The 15,797-nt window shown below is 44.1% G+C and overlaps 1 protein-coding gene across 4 annotated transcripts in view; it reads left to right on the top strand.

Moving 5' to 3' along the window:
- The first annotated feature begins 4,183 nt into the window (after nucleotides 1-4,183).
- The window catches only part of PFKP (phosphofructokinase, platelet), a 63,424-nt gene continuing 51,810 nt past the window's right edge, over nucleotides 4,184-15,797 (top strand). For 2 of the 4 annotated variants that reach the window (XM_060280894.2, XM_060280892.2), the window contains exon 1: nucleotides 4,194-4,857. In XM_060280894.2, the coding sequence (XP_060136877.1) occupies nucleotides 4,776-4,857 (82 nt within the window). In that variant the 5' untranslated portion in view covers nucleotides 4,194-4,775. Of the gene's footprint in view, nucleotides 4,858-15,797 lie in introns of all 4 variants that reach the window. The other 2 variants (XM_060280893.2, XM_060280891.2) reach the window with 2 other exon arrangements.

Below are 15,797 nucleotides of genomic sequence, written 5' to 3'. Positions count from 1 at the left end.
TGTAAGATAATGCTTTTCTCGGCTGTTTAGTATAGCAGCTCTCTTTTTTCCCTATGTACACCTTGAAAAGGAGATGCCTAATTTTGGCCCTGCTGTAAGGGATTTAAAATCATGTTTCCACTTCTACTCAAGAACTTTCGGGGTGTGCTGGTTTTTACTTTTTGAAATATGGCAATCCTAAAAATGCCAGTTGTCATATATTGGGACTTGGACTGCATATGGCTTGGACTGCAAACTTTTCTCTGCTGTCAACCCAATCATAACCATGCAAATTCTCCTGAATTCATTGAGGCTTGCTCTCAGGTAAGTAGGGTTAGGATTGCTGTTTTAATTCATGATTTTTTCCTTTGCTAACTTCCAAAGAAAGGATATAATAACAAAGTGACCATAATAATTTAATTTAGTGAAAGAAGATTTAATTTGATGGTAGATCTGATTATACTATACTATAACTGCAGCTCAAAAACATACATTTGCTATCATGATAGGGGAGAGGCATGGAAGGGAAGGGGTGAAGGACATTGCAAGCATTTCCCTTCATGCTCCCTGGGGTCAATGTCCATCCTACACCACTGAAATATATTCAGCTCAGCAGGATCCCACCTTCGTCGCCAGTGAAATATACTCGGAGTCTAGAGTGAATTTCATGCTCTTTATTCAGCTCATAGTCATCAAGGAGAAGAAGAGAATAATGGCTCTTTTCCCAAAACCATCTGCTTATATACATTATTTACACAATGGGCCTTGCATGATTGGCTACTTCAGGGCTACACCTGTGGGCCAATCAGGTTGTGGATTGACTTCTGCCTGCAGCCTGATTGGCTGCTCCTACAGGCCAATCAGGTTGCAGATTCACTTCTGCCAGCCGCCTGATTGCACTGATCATGTTTGTCAGATTCACTTCTGCCAGCCGCCTGATTGGCTGCTCCTGCAGGCCAATCAGGTTGCGGATTCACTTCCACCTGGAGTTGGATTGGGTAGCTCCTGCGGACCAATTAGACTGCTGATTCTGAATCCTATTGTTCTAGGATTCAGCTCAGTACATAACAACCACCATATTATTCTAGAGACTTTTTTTTTGGCAGGGGGCTGAAATCTGAAGAATCACAACTCTAGCAAATCACATGAAGAATTTTTTTTTGAAGAAAGGCACCCTCAAATTTATCCAAAACATAAAATATGGACCAAGCAGGATGAATGATACAGATCCTAGACTCCAATCTAGTTAGTCTGGACGAATCTCTAATACTTAATTGGGCTATTGTGCAAGGCAGGGAGTGGAGAGAAGGTTTGCAGGTTCGAGTAAAACATAAAACATCTTTACTCTGAAGTAAGCCCCATAGAGTTCAGTGGCATATACCCACAGAAAGCACTGCAGCTCAGTTTCCTCTGCCTGTCCTAAACTCTTTGGTTTTTTTTTTAATTATTTAGTTTCTTTAAAAAAATATTACAAAAAAGAATTTAGAAAAAAACAAGAGCAGAAAAAGAAAAACATAGAAACAATAACAAACTATAACAAATCATATAAGACAAGACATATGAATTTCTCAAACAAATAATAATCAACCTAAACAAATAATACAAACAAAATAAAAGACCAAACAAAGCAAATTTTGACTCCCTAACCCTTTGAAATAACTTGGTTTATGTGTGTCTCATAGCCACATATTTGGAAGTAATTCCTGTTAAATACATTGCGGCTTATTTCTAAATAAACATGCATAAGGCCGGGCTATGAGTGTGTTTATCTGCTTGCACCGATAATTTGCTATATTTAATTTGGGCTAATATAATTAAATCCTTATCACTTCTTCAGAGAAAACTTTGGTGTAAACAAAAAGCAACATAAATGTTCTTCTTTAAAGTGGTAGGCATACTCTCCTTACAGATCATCAATACAAAGGACATTAAAAAGATGCATTGGGATTGTTAAACAAAGCATCATAAAAGAGTAGCAACAGAAATGCATTCTGGGGGAAAAATATTTCCAAAGCTTGGTTTCTGCATGTGAGTGGGTTGCACAGATAGCTACATTTCACACTTTTTTGTGTGCATGATCCAGGTAGGATTTAACCAGATTAGCTAACAAAAATCCTATTATGCACCAACCATATAAAAGCCGCTCTTAAGAGTCTCTGCCACAGTCAAACAGTTCAGGTTGGCAATAGGGTTGTAATGGTTTCAGCAAGCCGCTTTAACTGTTCCTTTAATGACCTACGTAAGACAGATTTGTGGATGGTGCGAGGTACAGTTGACCCTGGAGCTGGTGGATCTGGGTGACACAGGATTCCTTCTGAAGGTTGAGGTCCACAATTTTGGGGACATGGTGGACCCTTCACTTGTTCTGGAAACTCAGGTAGCATTCAGATCCATGAATCTGACATTGGTTTGCCAGCTGTAACCACTCCAAGAAAAGGGTGACACCTAACTATATGACGTTTTCCTGGCAATCTCCAGGCTGGACTACTGTAATGTGTGGGGAATTGTCACTGAAGACTGCTCTGAAACTTCAGATACTTCCAAATGCATTAGCCTCTGTTTTAGTGGAAATGACTTGCTAGTAAGAGCTATGCAATGGTTCCCAATTTGTTTCCAAGCAGAATTCAAAGAACTGGTTGTAACCTTTGACACTGTAAATGGCACTGTATTGGTCCAGAATGTCCTGTACTGTGGGAAACTGCTCTGGGCGTTATCTTTCTTGGAGGCAAGACTAATGGTAACAAGAAAGCAGGACATTTTTGGTAATGGAATTTCCTCCCGAAAGAGGCCCAGCAAACCAGATTGGTTTTCATCTTCAAAGCTTTGGGTTGTTGCTGTTTCACTAAAGAGTGCTTCCTTGGGCCTTTTTGCTAGCATACATCTTGTTAACTTGCTTGCTGTTGCTCACTACGGAGACAAGAGAGGTTGCTTACAGGGGCTTTTAAACTGAACTTTACAAGTGATCATGTCTACCTTTGCCATCCCTTGGCAACATTTCCCCCCTAGCCCTTTTCAACCTATTTATTTATTTGGAATACTTGTTTTCCATTTTACAGACCCAAGAAGCTCCGAGAAAGGGCATACAAAAGATGTTTGCAATAAAAATCACATTCAAGTCTGGCATAAGGAACAGAACCAAAGTCCATGAAGGAAGCCTATGCCACAATACCTTTTGTTAGTCCACAGTGGGAGGCAGTAATGCTTCTGAATGCCAGTTCCTGAAGTCCAGTGCCGAGGACCTTCTGCCGGTTCCCTGACTGCGTGAAGTGAGGTTACAGGGAACCAGGCAGAGGGCCTTCTCGATAGTGGCACACTCCCTGTGGAACGCCCTCCCATCAGATATCAAAGAAATAAACAACTATTGGACTTTTAGAAGACATCTGAAGGCAGACCTGTTTAGGGAAGCTTTTAATACTGGATGAATCATTGTATTTTAATATTCTGTTGGAAGCCACCCAGAAAACGCAGCCTGATGGGCGGGGTATAAATAATAATAATAATAATAATTGCTACAAACCCCAGGGAGAGTGCTCTTGTGCTTGGGATTCTCCTTGCTGGTTTCCCACATGCATCTGGCTGGCCACTGTGAGACCAGGATGCTGGGACTAGATCAGGGCCGGATTTAGGGTTGATGAGGCCCTAAGCTACTGAAGGTAACGGGGCTCTTTATATGTCCAGCTGTCCTTTGTCAACAACAAATTGTCAGTTTTTTGTGTTGAATATATGCTATATGGTAATTTATGGACCTAATAGGTATCTCAAGCCATTTGCACATAACAAATAGGAGCCTACACAACACAAAACACTGTTGCTGTATGTAAGTTTTATTTTATTTGTTTTTAATCTTATATTTTGGGAATGTTCACCCAGGTTTTTTTTCCTTTAAATTTTTTTGGGGCCCCCAAGAGAGTGGGGCCCTAAGCTATAGCTTGTTTAGCTTACACGTAAATCCAGCACTGGCAGCAGCCCTATCTTATGTTCTCATGTAGTCTTTAAGGTGCTAGTAGACTCTCCCCCCAAACCGCTCTTCTTCCCTCCTCTCTGCTCTCCACGCCTTATTCTCCCTTCCACTCCACCTAAGCATCTTTACACCTCCGAGTACCAACGTCACTCGCAACCCGACGCAAGATCTACCTCCCGCCCCTGCCTGCGCGTTGCCATTGGCTCTTTCCTCCTGCCCGTCAAAGTGCCGACTAGCGGCTTTCTCCGGGGAGGAGGCGGGGCTGCTGCTGCTTGGCGTAGAGCTGTCACAGGAGGGAGAGAGGAAAGGAAGAGTCTACCGTGTCGCCACTGCAGGAGGGGGGGACTCCTGCTTGCGCCGCCCGGTTTGCACGCACAGCGTCTCTCTCTGCCGGGTTCAATCGTTTCTCTTTCTCTTCCCCCCTCCCTCCGATTTAGGAAGCAGCCAGGTCTATTATTCGTTCAAAATCCAAACTTTGCGCGTGGAGTCCGTGCACAGCCCTCCTCCGGCCGAGGGTGCCGTCCAGCAGCAGCGCTCCGAGGCGCCGCGCTCCGCCTCGCCGAGGGAAGCAGCCGTCGCTTCGCCCAAGGAAGGAGCGAGACCCAAGGAAGGGGCGCCAGGCAAGGAAGCTCCTTCACCCACCGAAGGAGCCAGACCCAAGGAAGCTGCTTCGCCCAAGGAGGCTCGTTCACCCAACGAAGGAGCCAGACCCAAGGAAGGCGCGCCAGGCAAGCAGAGCTCAGCGCCTGAGCTGAAACAACTCCTTTCCCCCGGCGACAGGGACAAAGCCGTCCGGGATCCCGCCCCGAAAGTCTTCATCCCTTCCTCCGACAGCATGCCAGACAAGAAGTTCTTCGAGAATCTCTCGGGAGACGGGAAAGCCATCGGGGTGTTGACCAGCGGAGGCGATGCGCAAGGTAAGGCGCACGATTTTTTATTATTATTATTATTTGTTGGGGGGGGGGAAGAGATGGTAATGCTATGCGCACTTCCCAAACCCACCGAAGGGGGGAGCTTATTGCCAGATGCCTCTCTAGGGGGTGGTTTGAGGAGCAGGGACCGACCTGAAAGGGGACTGGACGTGGTTTCCGTGTGGGGAGGGTTCGGCTGCGCACGCATAGCTCCGGGAAAGAAACTGGAAGCGTTACAGGTGGAAAAGGAGGGGTCCCTAAGAAGGCATAGGGTAGTGGACGTGAGGCGGCTGGGCCAGAAAGCAGTGGGGAATCTGGGATTCATATATGCAGGAGCAGGGGGGGGGGAAAGGGTTGGTGGGGGTGTTGACAGGTGAAGATTGCAGGAATAAGCTTAGGTGGTGGAGGGATAAAGTAAAATGAAAGAGGGTACCAGCTGCGTAGGTAATATTTTATATATATTTCTGCTGGTGGTAAAGTAGCTAAGAACTGAGCTGCAGTTTAACAGGAGAAAAACCCAAACCTTTTGCAAAGGTTGAGCTAAAAATGTGCTTGGAGTGAGAGTGAAACAGACTCGAGAGGGAAACTGCTTCTGCCATTCCTCCTCCCTCTCCCATCACATTCCAAAAAGTGTGACCTTCCTCTTAAAGGACCAAGCACCGCTAGGCTCTCTGGGAACTCGGTTATCATTCAGATGAGGATGCCTTTCCCCTCTCTGGGAGGAGAGGGAAGACCAGAGGAGGGGGAAAGGCCGAAGGAGGCATTTGTTGTATGGGCTGGTTTTGGAAGTGATGGGGCTGCCTGCTACAAGAGTGAAGAGAAAACTCACTGGGTGATATTCAACTAACATTCATTTCAGAGCTGTTGAAACTAAGGGACCTCACTTAGTCATGTTCATTGATTTCACTGCGTCTGCTTAGTCAAATACCACCCTCTGTAACCGCTATGGTTCTGCCAGACCTGATATGGCTAAAATGGCTAAAAACAAGAAGCCACTTAGTGGAAATAGTAGTATGACTCGTGTGTTTGGCCAAAGAGGAAATTAGCTTTTAATTCTTAAGAATTTAAGAGGCTTCTGGATGAGGCCCATCTAGTCCAGCATCCTGTTCTCAAGGATGCCTGTAGGATACCAGCAAGCAGGACCTGAGCCCCCTCCCTTCCTGCAGTATCCAGCAACTAACACGTTAATTCTGGACAGTTAATTCTGGATTCACTTCCTTCGGCATTCATAAAATTCAAATCATGCACTTCAGAGGGTGAAGACAGTGGCTTTAGGGATGACAAATCCGCGGTTAAGTGACCATGTGCCCTAAGAGGAAGAAATGGCGGCGGTGCGGGGTGGTAAACGTGCATGGGAATCACGCACGTGTCTAACGATGGCCAGGATGGCACCCTGCGTCTCATTCATAACTTCCCCCCTTACAGTTGCAACTGGTGACTAATAGGCTGCATGGGATTTCCAGGGGGTGGTAGAATCGCGTTGCCAGACGCCTGGCTCCTCCTTGGGCAGCAGCCAACTGGGGTTTGTTCTTCGCCTGCTCCTGTTGGCATCCGTCTGTCTCGGGAGGCAGTGGAGGATTAACACCTCTGGAATTTACAACTCGATCAAGAGCCACAATTTCCGTTAAGGGCTGAACCGGCTCAAGATCACTCCCCTGCGACGACTGAGTCGGTTGTTTCCGTTGAGATTGTAGGGGGCTGGACTAAATGAGACTGTCCTGTGCAGCCGGTCTACTCAGAAGTAAAGCCCACCGAATTCATTGGAGGTTTATAACCGGATCTGTCAGGCATGCTTTAGCTGAGCTGTAATTCGTGCCTTGCAACGGGGTTGGACTAGATGACCCTTTGGGATCCCTTCCAAGTCCACGATTCTGTGATGCGATTATTCTATGATGACTCCGCTTGCAACTCGCGGCCCCCGCGTGCCCTTCTTCCCGGTATCCTCGGAGGCAGGGCTCTTCTGGCCGGCGCAGGCTCCGCCTCCAGTGTGTACGTGATCCTTTGCGAGTCGCTGCGGATTGTGCCTCGGTACGTCACGCTCCCTTGTTGGACGCATCGGCGGCACATCTTCTCCCCGTCTGCCTTGCTCCACCGGGAGCGTTGCCCATCCATCAGCTAGTGGCTGCACCCGGGCTTGCTTTGAGACCGGGAGTTAAAGCCTGCGGGTACTCCTTGAGTACACGTGAAGGAAAACCGTTTTCCTGAGAGTGTGCAGAGGGCAGTCACCTCGCCAGTGCTGTGGAGCAAGCTTTCCAAGCGGAAGGTTCTTAAATTGCATTATTAAGTTGCACAGAAGCAATTTCACTGAACTACTTGGGGTCAAATAATTTTATTACCCGCCCCCTCCTCCACGCGTTCTCTCTCTCTCTCTCTCTCTCTCTCTCTCTCTCTCTCTCTCTCTCTCTCTCTCTCTCTCTCTCTCTCTCTCTCTCTGCTTTCTTAAGCTTTCATGCTGCCTCTTTGAAGTGGGAGGAGGGCAAATCCTAGTTTTTCCAAGGAAATAAGCTGCATCATTCTGAGGGCGAGCCCTGGCACTCATTCCAGCGTGACTGGGGCTTATATAATAAAGGCAACAGCGGCGGGGCGGGGGTGAGAGAGTCGGAGAGGAAAAAAATTTTTTGCCACAAGGCAGTCCATTGCTGCATTTAAACCTCCTCCCGAAATTGTCCCTCGATCTGGTTACCTAAATGGCCCATTGACAACTGTAGCACATGAACAGCCAAGAGGGGAGAAGAAAGGTTTGCATTGCAAACGCGGTGGACATCAGCCAAACCCTTTTGTTTTCTTCCTGGAGGGGAAGAGCAGGGTTGAATCCAGCCTAAAGACTTTGGAGGATTATTTTTTCTGGAGGGAGATTAAAGGGACCCCTCCGGGAAAAGTAGGTGTGTGTGTGCGCTTCTGTTTTCTTAACCTGCCAGGGAAAAAGAAACATAGGCAGGGTTCTGTATCCACATCCCGGCCGGAAGGAGAGAGTAAGCATGCACTGGTTGCCTTTGAGTCATAATCTTTCAAGGTCATTGAGACAAGGTGGAACAAGTGCAACTTCTGACTAAAAGTTGCAACGTTGGAGGTTACAGAGGAAAGCTTATGCCAAAGCAGCTCTTTAGATCCACTAGTTTTTCCTTGTTTGCTGGTCCTTCAGTGCCCAAACTTTTCCTTTCAACAGGCTCTATAGTCGGAGACATGTCATTTGTACGCATCATTAATCGGAGCTGGAAATTTGAATCTGAATGCACATTCTTGCTCTGAAAGTCAGTCACTGATGTGCACATTTCCATTATATCAAGTTTCTCCTTATTTGCTCCTATACATTCATACAATCCTAGAATTTTAGTTTTGTATGGTCAAACTCGACTGGAGAATACATACAGATATTAATACTTCATATTTTAAAGCAAGGATTAAGAATGTTGTCATGAACACAATTACTTAGGAGTAAGTCTCGCTGACTTTGGCAGGACTCTCAATTACTGATTTGGGTTGCATATTTTCTAAGCTGCACACTGTAGCTCCTTTTCAGTAAAATACTTGACAATGTCCTGTCTGAAAGCGAAGACATTCCAAGTCAGAGACATTCCAAGGCTGCCTTTTCAGGCACTGCAAAAAAAGTATCTCAGGGCAGATTCCGGAATTGTACCAGCTCCTTATGGTATGTGCTGGGATATATTCACAGCTGATAGAAATCAGCAGCATCATTATGATGGCAGGCGACAAATGGAAAGGGTCTAGCATAGGCATCCCCAAACTTCGGCCCTCCAGATGTTTTGGACTACAATTCCCATCATACCTGACCATTGGTCCTGGTAGCTAGGGATCATGGGAGTTGTAGGCCAAAACATCTGGAGGGCCACAGTTTGGGGATGCCTGCTAGGCTAGCATTTGAAGTCTATTTGCAGTTTCGGTACAAGCTCTTGCACAAACTCCCTTCAAGAGATGTCTCAGTGCCCATCGACCGATCAGAGCTGAGAGAAGTCCATTTGCAAACCGTTTATTATTGATAGGTGACTCATATTGGGGATAGGGCAATATTTATGACAGTTGGCATAAATACTGTGGTTGAGGATGAAATTTCTTTCTTTCTTTCTTTTTTCTTTTTAAATTTCTTTGTAATTCACCAACCACTAAAACCTACCTATACTAAAATGCCACTATTTCTGTAAAATCCACCGTATTTACTCCTGTATTTGTCCTGCTGAATTAAAGGGGACAGGTTGTTGTAAAAATTGGTAGTACTGAATTGTAAGTTACTTTGAATTGTCATGTCACACGTCTAGTAGTTCCACCCATCAAACAAACAAACTATCCATCTATAAACTCCTTTGCAGCCAAAATAAAAGGCTCAGCATACTCATAATCTGCTGCTAAAATCTGATGTCTGCGGCTGTGCAGCGATGACTGAGCACTGTTAATGCTTGAGGATAGTTTTCTGTATATGAGAAGATAATTACATTACTGTAGATATAATTGAATTTCTATTACGGCAGTGAAGAAACCAAAGTTAATAAAATGAAGCCTTGCTTTTCATGGCCTCTCATTAGGCCTCTAACAGAAATGCCATTCCTCTGTGTCTCTGCATATTCTCGTTGCCTGATTGGAAGTTTCAAGATTAAATTGAAAATGCGAACGGTGACAAAAGTCTTAGGTTCTCTGAGAAGTAACAAGACATTTACAAGTGTTGAGAACTGACATTGGATTGGAGTTAGTTGAATTTGGGTCCCATTGAAACCAGCCTGACGTTAGTCATACCAAACTCTCTTAATTTCAGTGGGAGGAACTAAGACTAGATCCAACCCAATTGGTTTTGAGAATATGTTTGGTAAAAGGAGCCTGAAGAAACAACCATTTAAACGTTATTTTTGCCTAACAATATAATACAAACTGTGTTTCTCGCAGCTAAAGGTCAGAGCAATCTGAAAATAAAGAAACATTTCCATGTGATATATACAGAAATAGAAAGTAAATGTGCAAATAATGAGCCTTTTTAAAATAGGGAAGCACCCAAAGCAGACACCCCTCAACTCGGCCCTCCAGATGTTTTGGGACTACAATTCCCATCATCCCTGACCACTGGTCCTGTTAGCTAGGGATGATGGGAGTTGTAGTCCCAAAACATCTGGAGGACCGAGTTGGAGGGTGCCTGACTTAAAGGATACCAGCATCTCTGCATTTCACCTCCCCGCTACGTGAGGTTGAGGTAAGCATACAATTATTTACCCAGTGCCAATGTTATGCCGTATCTCTGAAAATTCATTTACTTACCATCTTGGCCTGAATATAAGCCACACGCGAATATAAGCTGCTGGGTGGATTTGATTTAAATCAAACTGATTTAAATCACAATTTAAATCACTAGTCAGTAAGGCTTGATTTAAATCATACGGTAGTTTTCTACATAAAGACTAATTCTTGCGGGTATAACTTTAATATGCAAGTAGATGAAGATTTTTAGAATAACAACTTTTCATATTAGTTTTTTATCCCCAGTTTAATAGGTTAATCATTCATATTTGGACAACTTTACTGTTGTACTTAGGAAGGAGAAAAATAATCATTACCTTAACAATAACAATTTAAATAGATTTATTCAACTGAAACAATAACATTACAGCATATGTTATTTGCTTAAACAAACATCCATGTTTGTTAACTAATTTGGCTAAACAAAAACAATATATATATATTTTAAGAAACTTAGACTGTCAGCCCAGCCTACACATGAAAAACCTAAATACTGTCTACTCCAAACAATCAGAAAAATATTGTTTCTATTCTGTTCAGTGAACTTCTTGAAACTTAGCACTGAAGTGGTTGTTTCTGTATTCATAGGTTTGTAGAACAATAGGATTAAGGTCTTTTTCTCAACTCTGTTCATGTTATAACATTTTTGCTGTGAAGAAGAGGCATGTGATCTCTGTTGAGTCAAATTCAGTTTTGAGAACTGCAAAAGTAAACCAAGCATCTGTGATAATATCTTGTAGGCAGAGAAACTGCCCAATAATCTTACAAAAACCTCTGGAAGAGCATGATATTGTGAATGGATTAATGACATTTATTTACCCAAAAAATTAAATATACACAACCTTATTCTACATAATTAAAAAACTTATCTTTATTTCATGATGGAATAACCTTTGGATGGTAATATATTTTCCTCAAAAAGCATTTTATTTTAAAAAAATCAGATTTAAATCCACCCTGATAAGCTGCACCCGAGGAGGAGCGGGGGCCAAGGAGGCAGCATCTTCACTCCGACGGCGGCAGGCAGCAGCGCTTCCAGAGGGTCAGTGCCACCATGGTCCACCAATGAGATGGGCGGAAAGAGCTCGGCAGGCTAAAACTAAGGCAGCACCTTGGGCTAGCGCCAGTCCCAGCATCTCCTGTTTCTCCTCCTAGCAGACCTTCTCACCTGCTCTCTCATCCGCACTCCTCCCTCCCTTCCTCCTCCTTGCCACCTTCTGGCTCCCTCTCAGGGACCCGCTCGCTGTGCCGCCATCTTGGGAACCATCCCAGCCAAAACCAGTCAACATCCGGGGATAAGCCCTCTCCAAGTCATTTTTTTGTAAGGTCGGAATATAAGCCGTACTTAAACTTTTCACAGTCAGAATTTGGGGAATAGTAGTAGTAATTTCTTACTTATATTCCGCCCATCTGGCTGGGTTTCCCCAGCCACTCTGGGTGGCTTTCAACAGGAGATTAAAAATACATTACAACATCAGTCATTAAAAAAACTTCGCTGCCTTCAGATGTCTTCTAAACATCATAGTTGTTTATTCCATCTGATGGGAGGAAAAAAAAGTGTGGCTAATATTCAGTCCAATATCCAATTACTGTTTTTAATTAGCTTTTTGTAATTTTGGATTATGCGGAATGCTTTATCTGAGTGGATGTAGCAACCGAGTAATTTCGTTGTTCCCGCAAGGGGACAATGACAATAAAGATATCTTATCTTATCTTATCTTATCAATATGCTATTTTGTCAATTTATAGACTACTTGCAATATATAAATAACAACATGAAGTAGTTTGCAGTAAGGAGTCATTGACTCTAGAATAATGGTAGTACTACTAATAATGATGTATGCACATGGACCTATGTTTTTGAGTGTCTGCTAGCCATGATGGCGAGTGCCAACAGGACTGGAGTCAAAAACAGCCACCCTGAGAAACAAGAGGAAAGCACCAGCATTCTCCGGGAAACACCAAAGTTTTCAGAAGTACAAAATATATTTTTCAGGAACTCAAACCCCGTCCTCCAAAGCGGCCACTGACAACAGAGCATGTGTAGTGGGCATGGAATTTTGAAAGAAGAAAATTAGAAAGGGGAGATGTAGTTAACTTTGAATAGGGACCCTGATGATCATTTAGCAATGCACCTTGGCATTATCAGCATCACACTCTAACCAGCTGAGCTATGCTGATGACAGACTATAGGACAGGCATCCCCAAACTGCGGCCCTTCAGGTGTTTTGGCCTACAACTCCCATGATCCCTAGCTAACAGGACCAGTGGTCAGGGAAGATGGGAATTGTAGTCCAAAACATCTGGAAGGCTGAGCCCGCCCACCACGCAGGGAAACGGGGGGGGGGGGGCGCCGGAGGGGTCCGTCACACCAGGGCGCCAGATATGCTTAAGACGGCCCTGGGGCTGAAGTTTGGGGGTGCCTGCTATAGGACCATTACCTTTGTTTCCTGATTGTGAACTTCCGGAGGCCTGTGGTTAGCTCCTGATGGACCTTTGGCCTGACCCATCACAAAGCACATTTAAATGATCCTACATCTAGTATTTCTTCAGTTGCAGCCTGGTGATCCAAAACAGCGGTGCTTTATTTCTAAGCAGGAAGGTGATAGGGCTTAAGACTACAGGATGGCATATCCCATGGCCTAGAAATCATGTCCCTAGATTCATATGCATAGAAGTCAGCTGCAGTCACTTGGAAATGACACCCTGGTTTTCTGCTGCAGGTCCTCCATGGCTGAGCAGTGGAATAGAGAATAGGGCCTGGTAACTAAACTATAGCAAAATTGCTCAGAAATAATAGGGAAGGGAAAAAGTTGCAAGGAAACAACTTGAAGAACTGACCAGACACCTTCATTTTAGTTGAAAATGACATGTTACCTAACAAGAGCAATCAGCAGATGAACTTCTTTAATATAGAAGGCATGCAAGGGGGAAAAAAACCCATTAACCTACTTATTCCATTCAGGGCTGGCTCTAGGTAGACCCCCGGTGGTGCTGTGCACCAGGGCGCCGCACGGAAACCATGGTGCGCCCTGCGAAGGCGGGGGCGCCGGAGCGATCTCCGCCCCTCAGCGCCAGGGCGCGCGACCTGCTCGAGACTGCCCTGATTCCATTTTACTTTTCTAATTTGGGAGAAAACTTATTATAGAAAAGGATTACCAGACAAATTCATTAAAGTGAGGACACTACTTACTAAGAAAGGCAGATTTTGGGTTCCCTTTGGGAAATATAAATTATGCAGCTTTAATCATGGTTTATGAGATTCTCATGGCTGTAGGATATCTGATATTTTTAATTGAAATGCAGCATGGCTTTGATTAAAGCACCTTATTAGTTCTGTTCAAAATGAAACAATAAGTATTGTGTCATTTTATTGGAGACCTACAGGTAGGGTTGCCAGACTCAATAGAGGACAGGACTTCTGTGCCTTTAATTGCCCTGCTCTCTTTTGAGTCTTGAAACCTTAAAGAGAAACCAGCAGACCCTTTGCTTGGAAATGAAACAAAGGGTATGCTGGTTTCTCTTTACGGTTTCCAGACTCAAAAGAGAGCAGGGCAATTAAAGGCACAGAAGTCCTGTTCTCTATTAAGTCTGGCAACCCTACCTACAGGTACCGTCGGAGAGATCCAGCATCACACCAGCAGGCATGGCCGGGCTTTTCCTTCTCTCCTCCTTTTGCAGCCTCCACGTTCTCAGTCTTCTCTGGAGAATTCCTTGACCTGCTGGAGCAGATTTTGGGGGTGGGGTAGGAACTGTGTCATTGGGGCAGAGGAGAGGAAGGAAAAGCCCCATACTTGCTAGTGGAAGTCTGTTGTACAAGTGGGATCCTACAAGAGGAATTAATTCAGTGCTATGGTGTGTCATGCTTTTGCGTTTTGCAATATGGGTGATCCTTTCTTTTGACTTTGATGTGGGCTGATTATTGATAGATAATGAGCATCAATGAGCAATTGATTATTTTGAGCAGCTGAAATTTGAGTCGTCACTATTGCTCAGGAAAACCATTTTGTCTGACATGGTTTGCACCAGAAGGGCTAGACATCAGCTGGTTTTCAATTTGGTTTGGAGAGAATTGATCTGGATTCTTCCAAATAGGGTGATACCGCTGAATTCAGTGCAGTATTTTCTTCTACACCCACACAATGAGCACTCAGAATAAAGGCTGCATTGACTTCCCTTGGGCTGGAGGCAACATGAAACTTCATGGATAACAATCAGATCAGAGTCAAATTACTGTAAGTGAGGGTTCAGGAAGGGGACTAGGGAAGAATACATTCACACTAGGCCAAAGACAACAAAGAACCCTGTTGTTATTGCATGAGCTTTCATGGACTGAGGCCCAATTAGCTACTGTGGCAAAATTATCCTAAAACTTAATAATGTAAGCTACAACATCAGGGATTCTTTCATTTGTTCATTTTCCAGGGTGATTTGTGCTATGCTATTTATCTGCCCGCACTGCCCTGCTTCATTCTGCATAGGCCAGACCAGTGTTTGAAACTCCCATTGTTCTAGGCGCATTTTGTGACAGGGAATTTCATTAGCGTGAGCAGTTTCTGAGCTCTGGGCGCAGTACAGCACCTAAGATTTCAGATGAAAACTGTAACATCCCCCATTCCAGCTACTCTCTGAAACCCTCTTAAGAATATTAGGGAGGTGGGCAGGGGAAGGACTAGACCAGGCATCCCCAAACTGCAGCCCTCCAGATGTTTTGGCCTACAACTCCCATGATCCCTAGCTAACAGGACCAGCGGTCGGGGAAGATGGGAATTATAGTCCAAAACATCTGGAGGGCTGAAGTTTGGGGATGCCTGGACTAGACTATGTGAAAAATCAACATAATATGTTAGCTGTAGTTCATTCATTTTCAGCTTTTCATTCTTGTTATAAAAAAGCCTGCCTAGACATTTTGTTGTGTCGCCTATAACCTAGGATTCAGATGCCATTTAGCTCCTGGCTTTCACATCTCAGTTTCTAACACTGGGCCTGATAGGCCAGTCTCTTTGCAAAACAATGAATGGACATCGATTTCAGAAATGACAGTATCTATAACCCAGTGGCAGAATGTTTTGGTGTCCCAAGACACTTTCTAACTGATCTTAATTCAGGCGGCTATTCTGCAATGAAGGAATTCACATGGAAGAATACAGCATGAAACAGCTGAAACACAATTTATCAAGAAGTTTAGTGCTATCACTTGTGGGTTAAATACAGACAAAGGATTTTTAACACACTACATGTGTTAATTATCTTACCAATGCTATCTGTGCTATCTATAACTGTAGCTTGTGGTTAGCTCCTTGCCCAACTGCAGGTGATAATTCACTCAGCAATGCTGAGGTTGATTGCACGATCACCAATCTGCTTCTGTAAAAGATAAAGGTGTGTTTATTTAACATACACTTAAATTCTAATTAAGACTGACTTCAATCTATCTCATTGCAAGGTGAAAGCTAAAGGTGAAATGCATGAAGCGAAATCTCAGGAATACAAAGTAGAACATTGACAAAGTGGACTTAAGTTCATGAAAGCTCATGCCAGAGGTAGTCAGGATTTTGCCATTCAGGTGTTGTTGGTACACCTGTTGGCTAGGACTGATTGGAGCTGGAGTGCAGCAGTGCCTTGTGGGTACCACATTGGCTAACCCTGACATATGCTATAAAATTTAGCTAGTTCTTAAGGTACCCCAATATTATTTTGTGGGTTTC

The sequence above is a fragment of the Zootoca vivipara genome, chromosome 11 (genome assembly GCF_965207765.1).
Source record: "Zootoca vivipara chromosome 11, rZooViv2.hap1.1, whole genome shotgun sequence".
Classification (NCBI taxonomy): Eukaryota; Metazoa; Chordata; class Lepidosauria; order Squamata; family Lacertidae; genus Zootoca; species Zootoca vivipara.
Note: the sequence above shows the minus strand (reverse complement) of the source record. Positions and strands in the feature narration are given on the sequence as shown.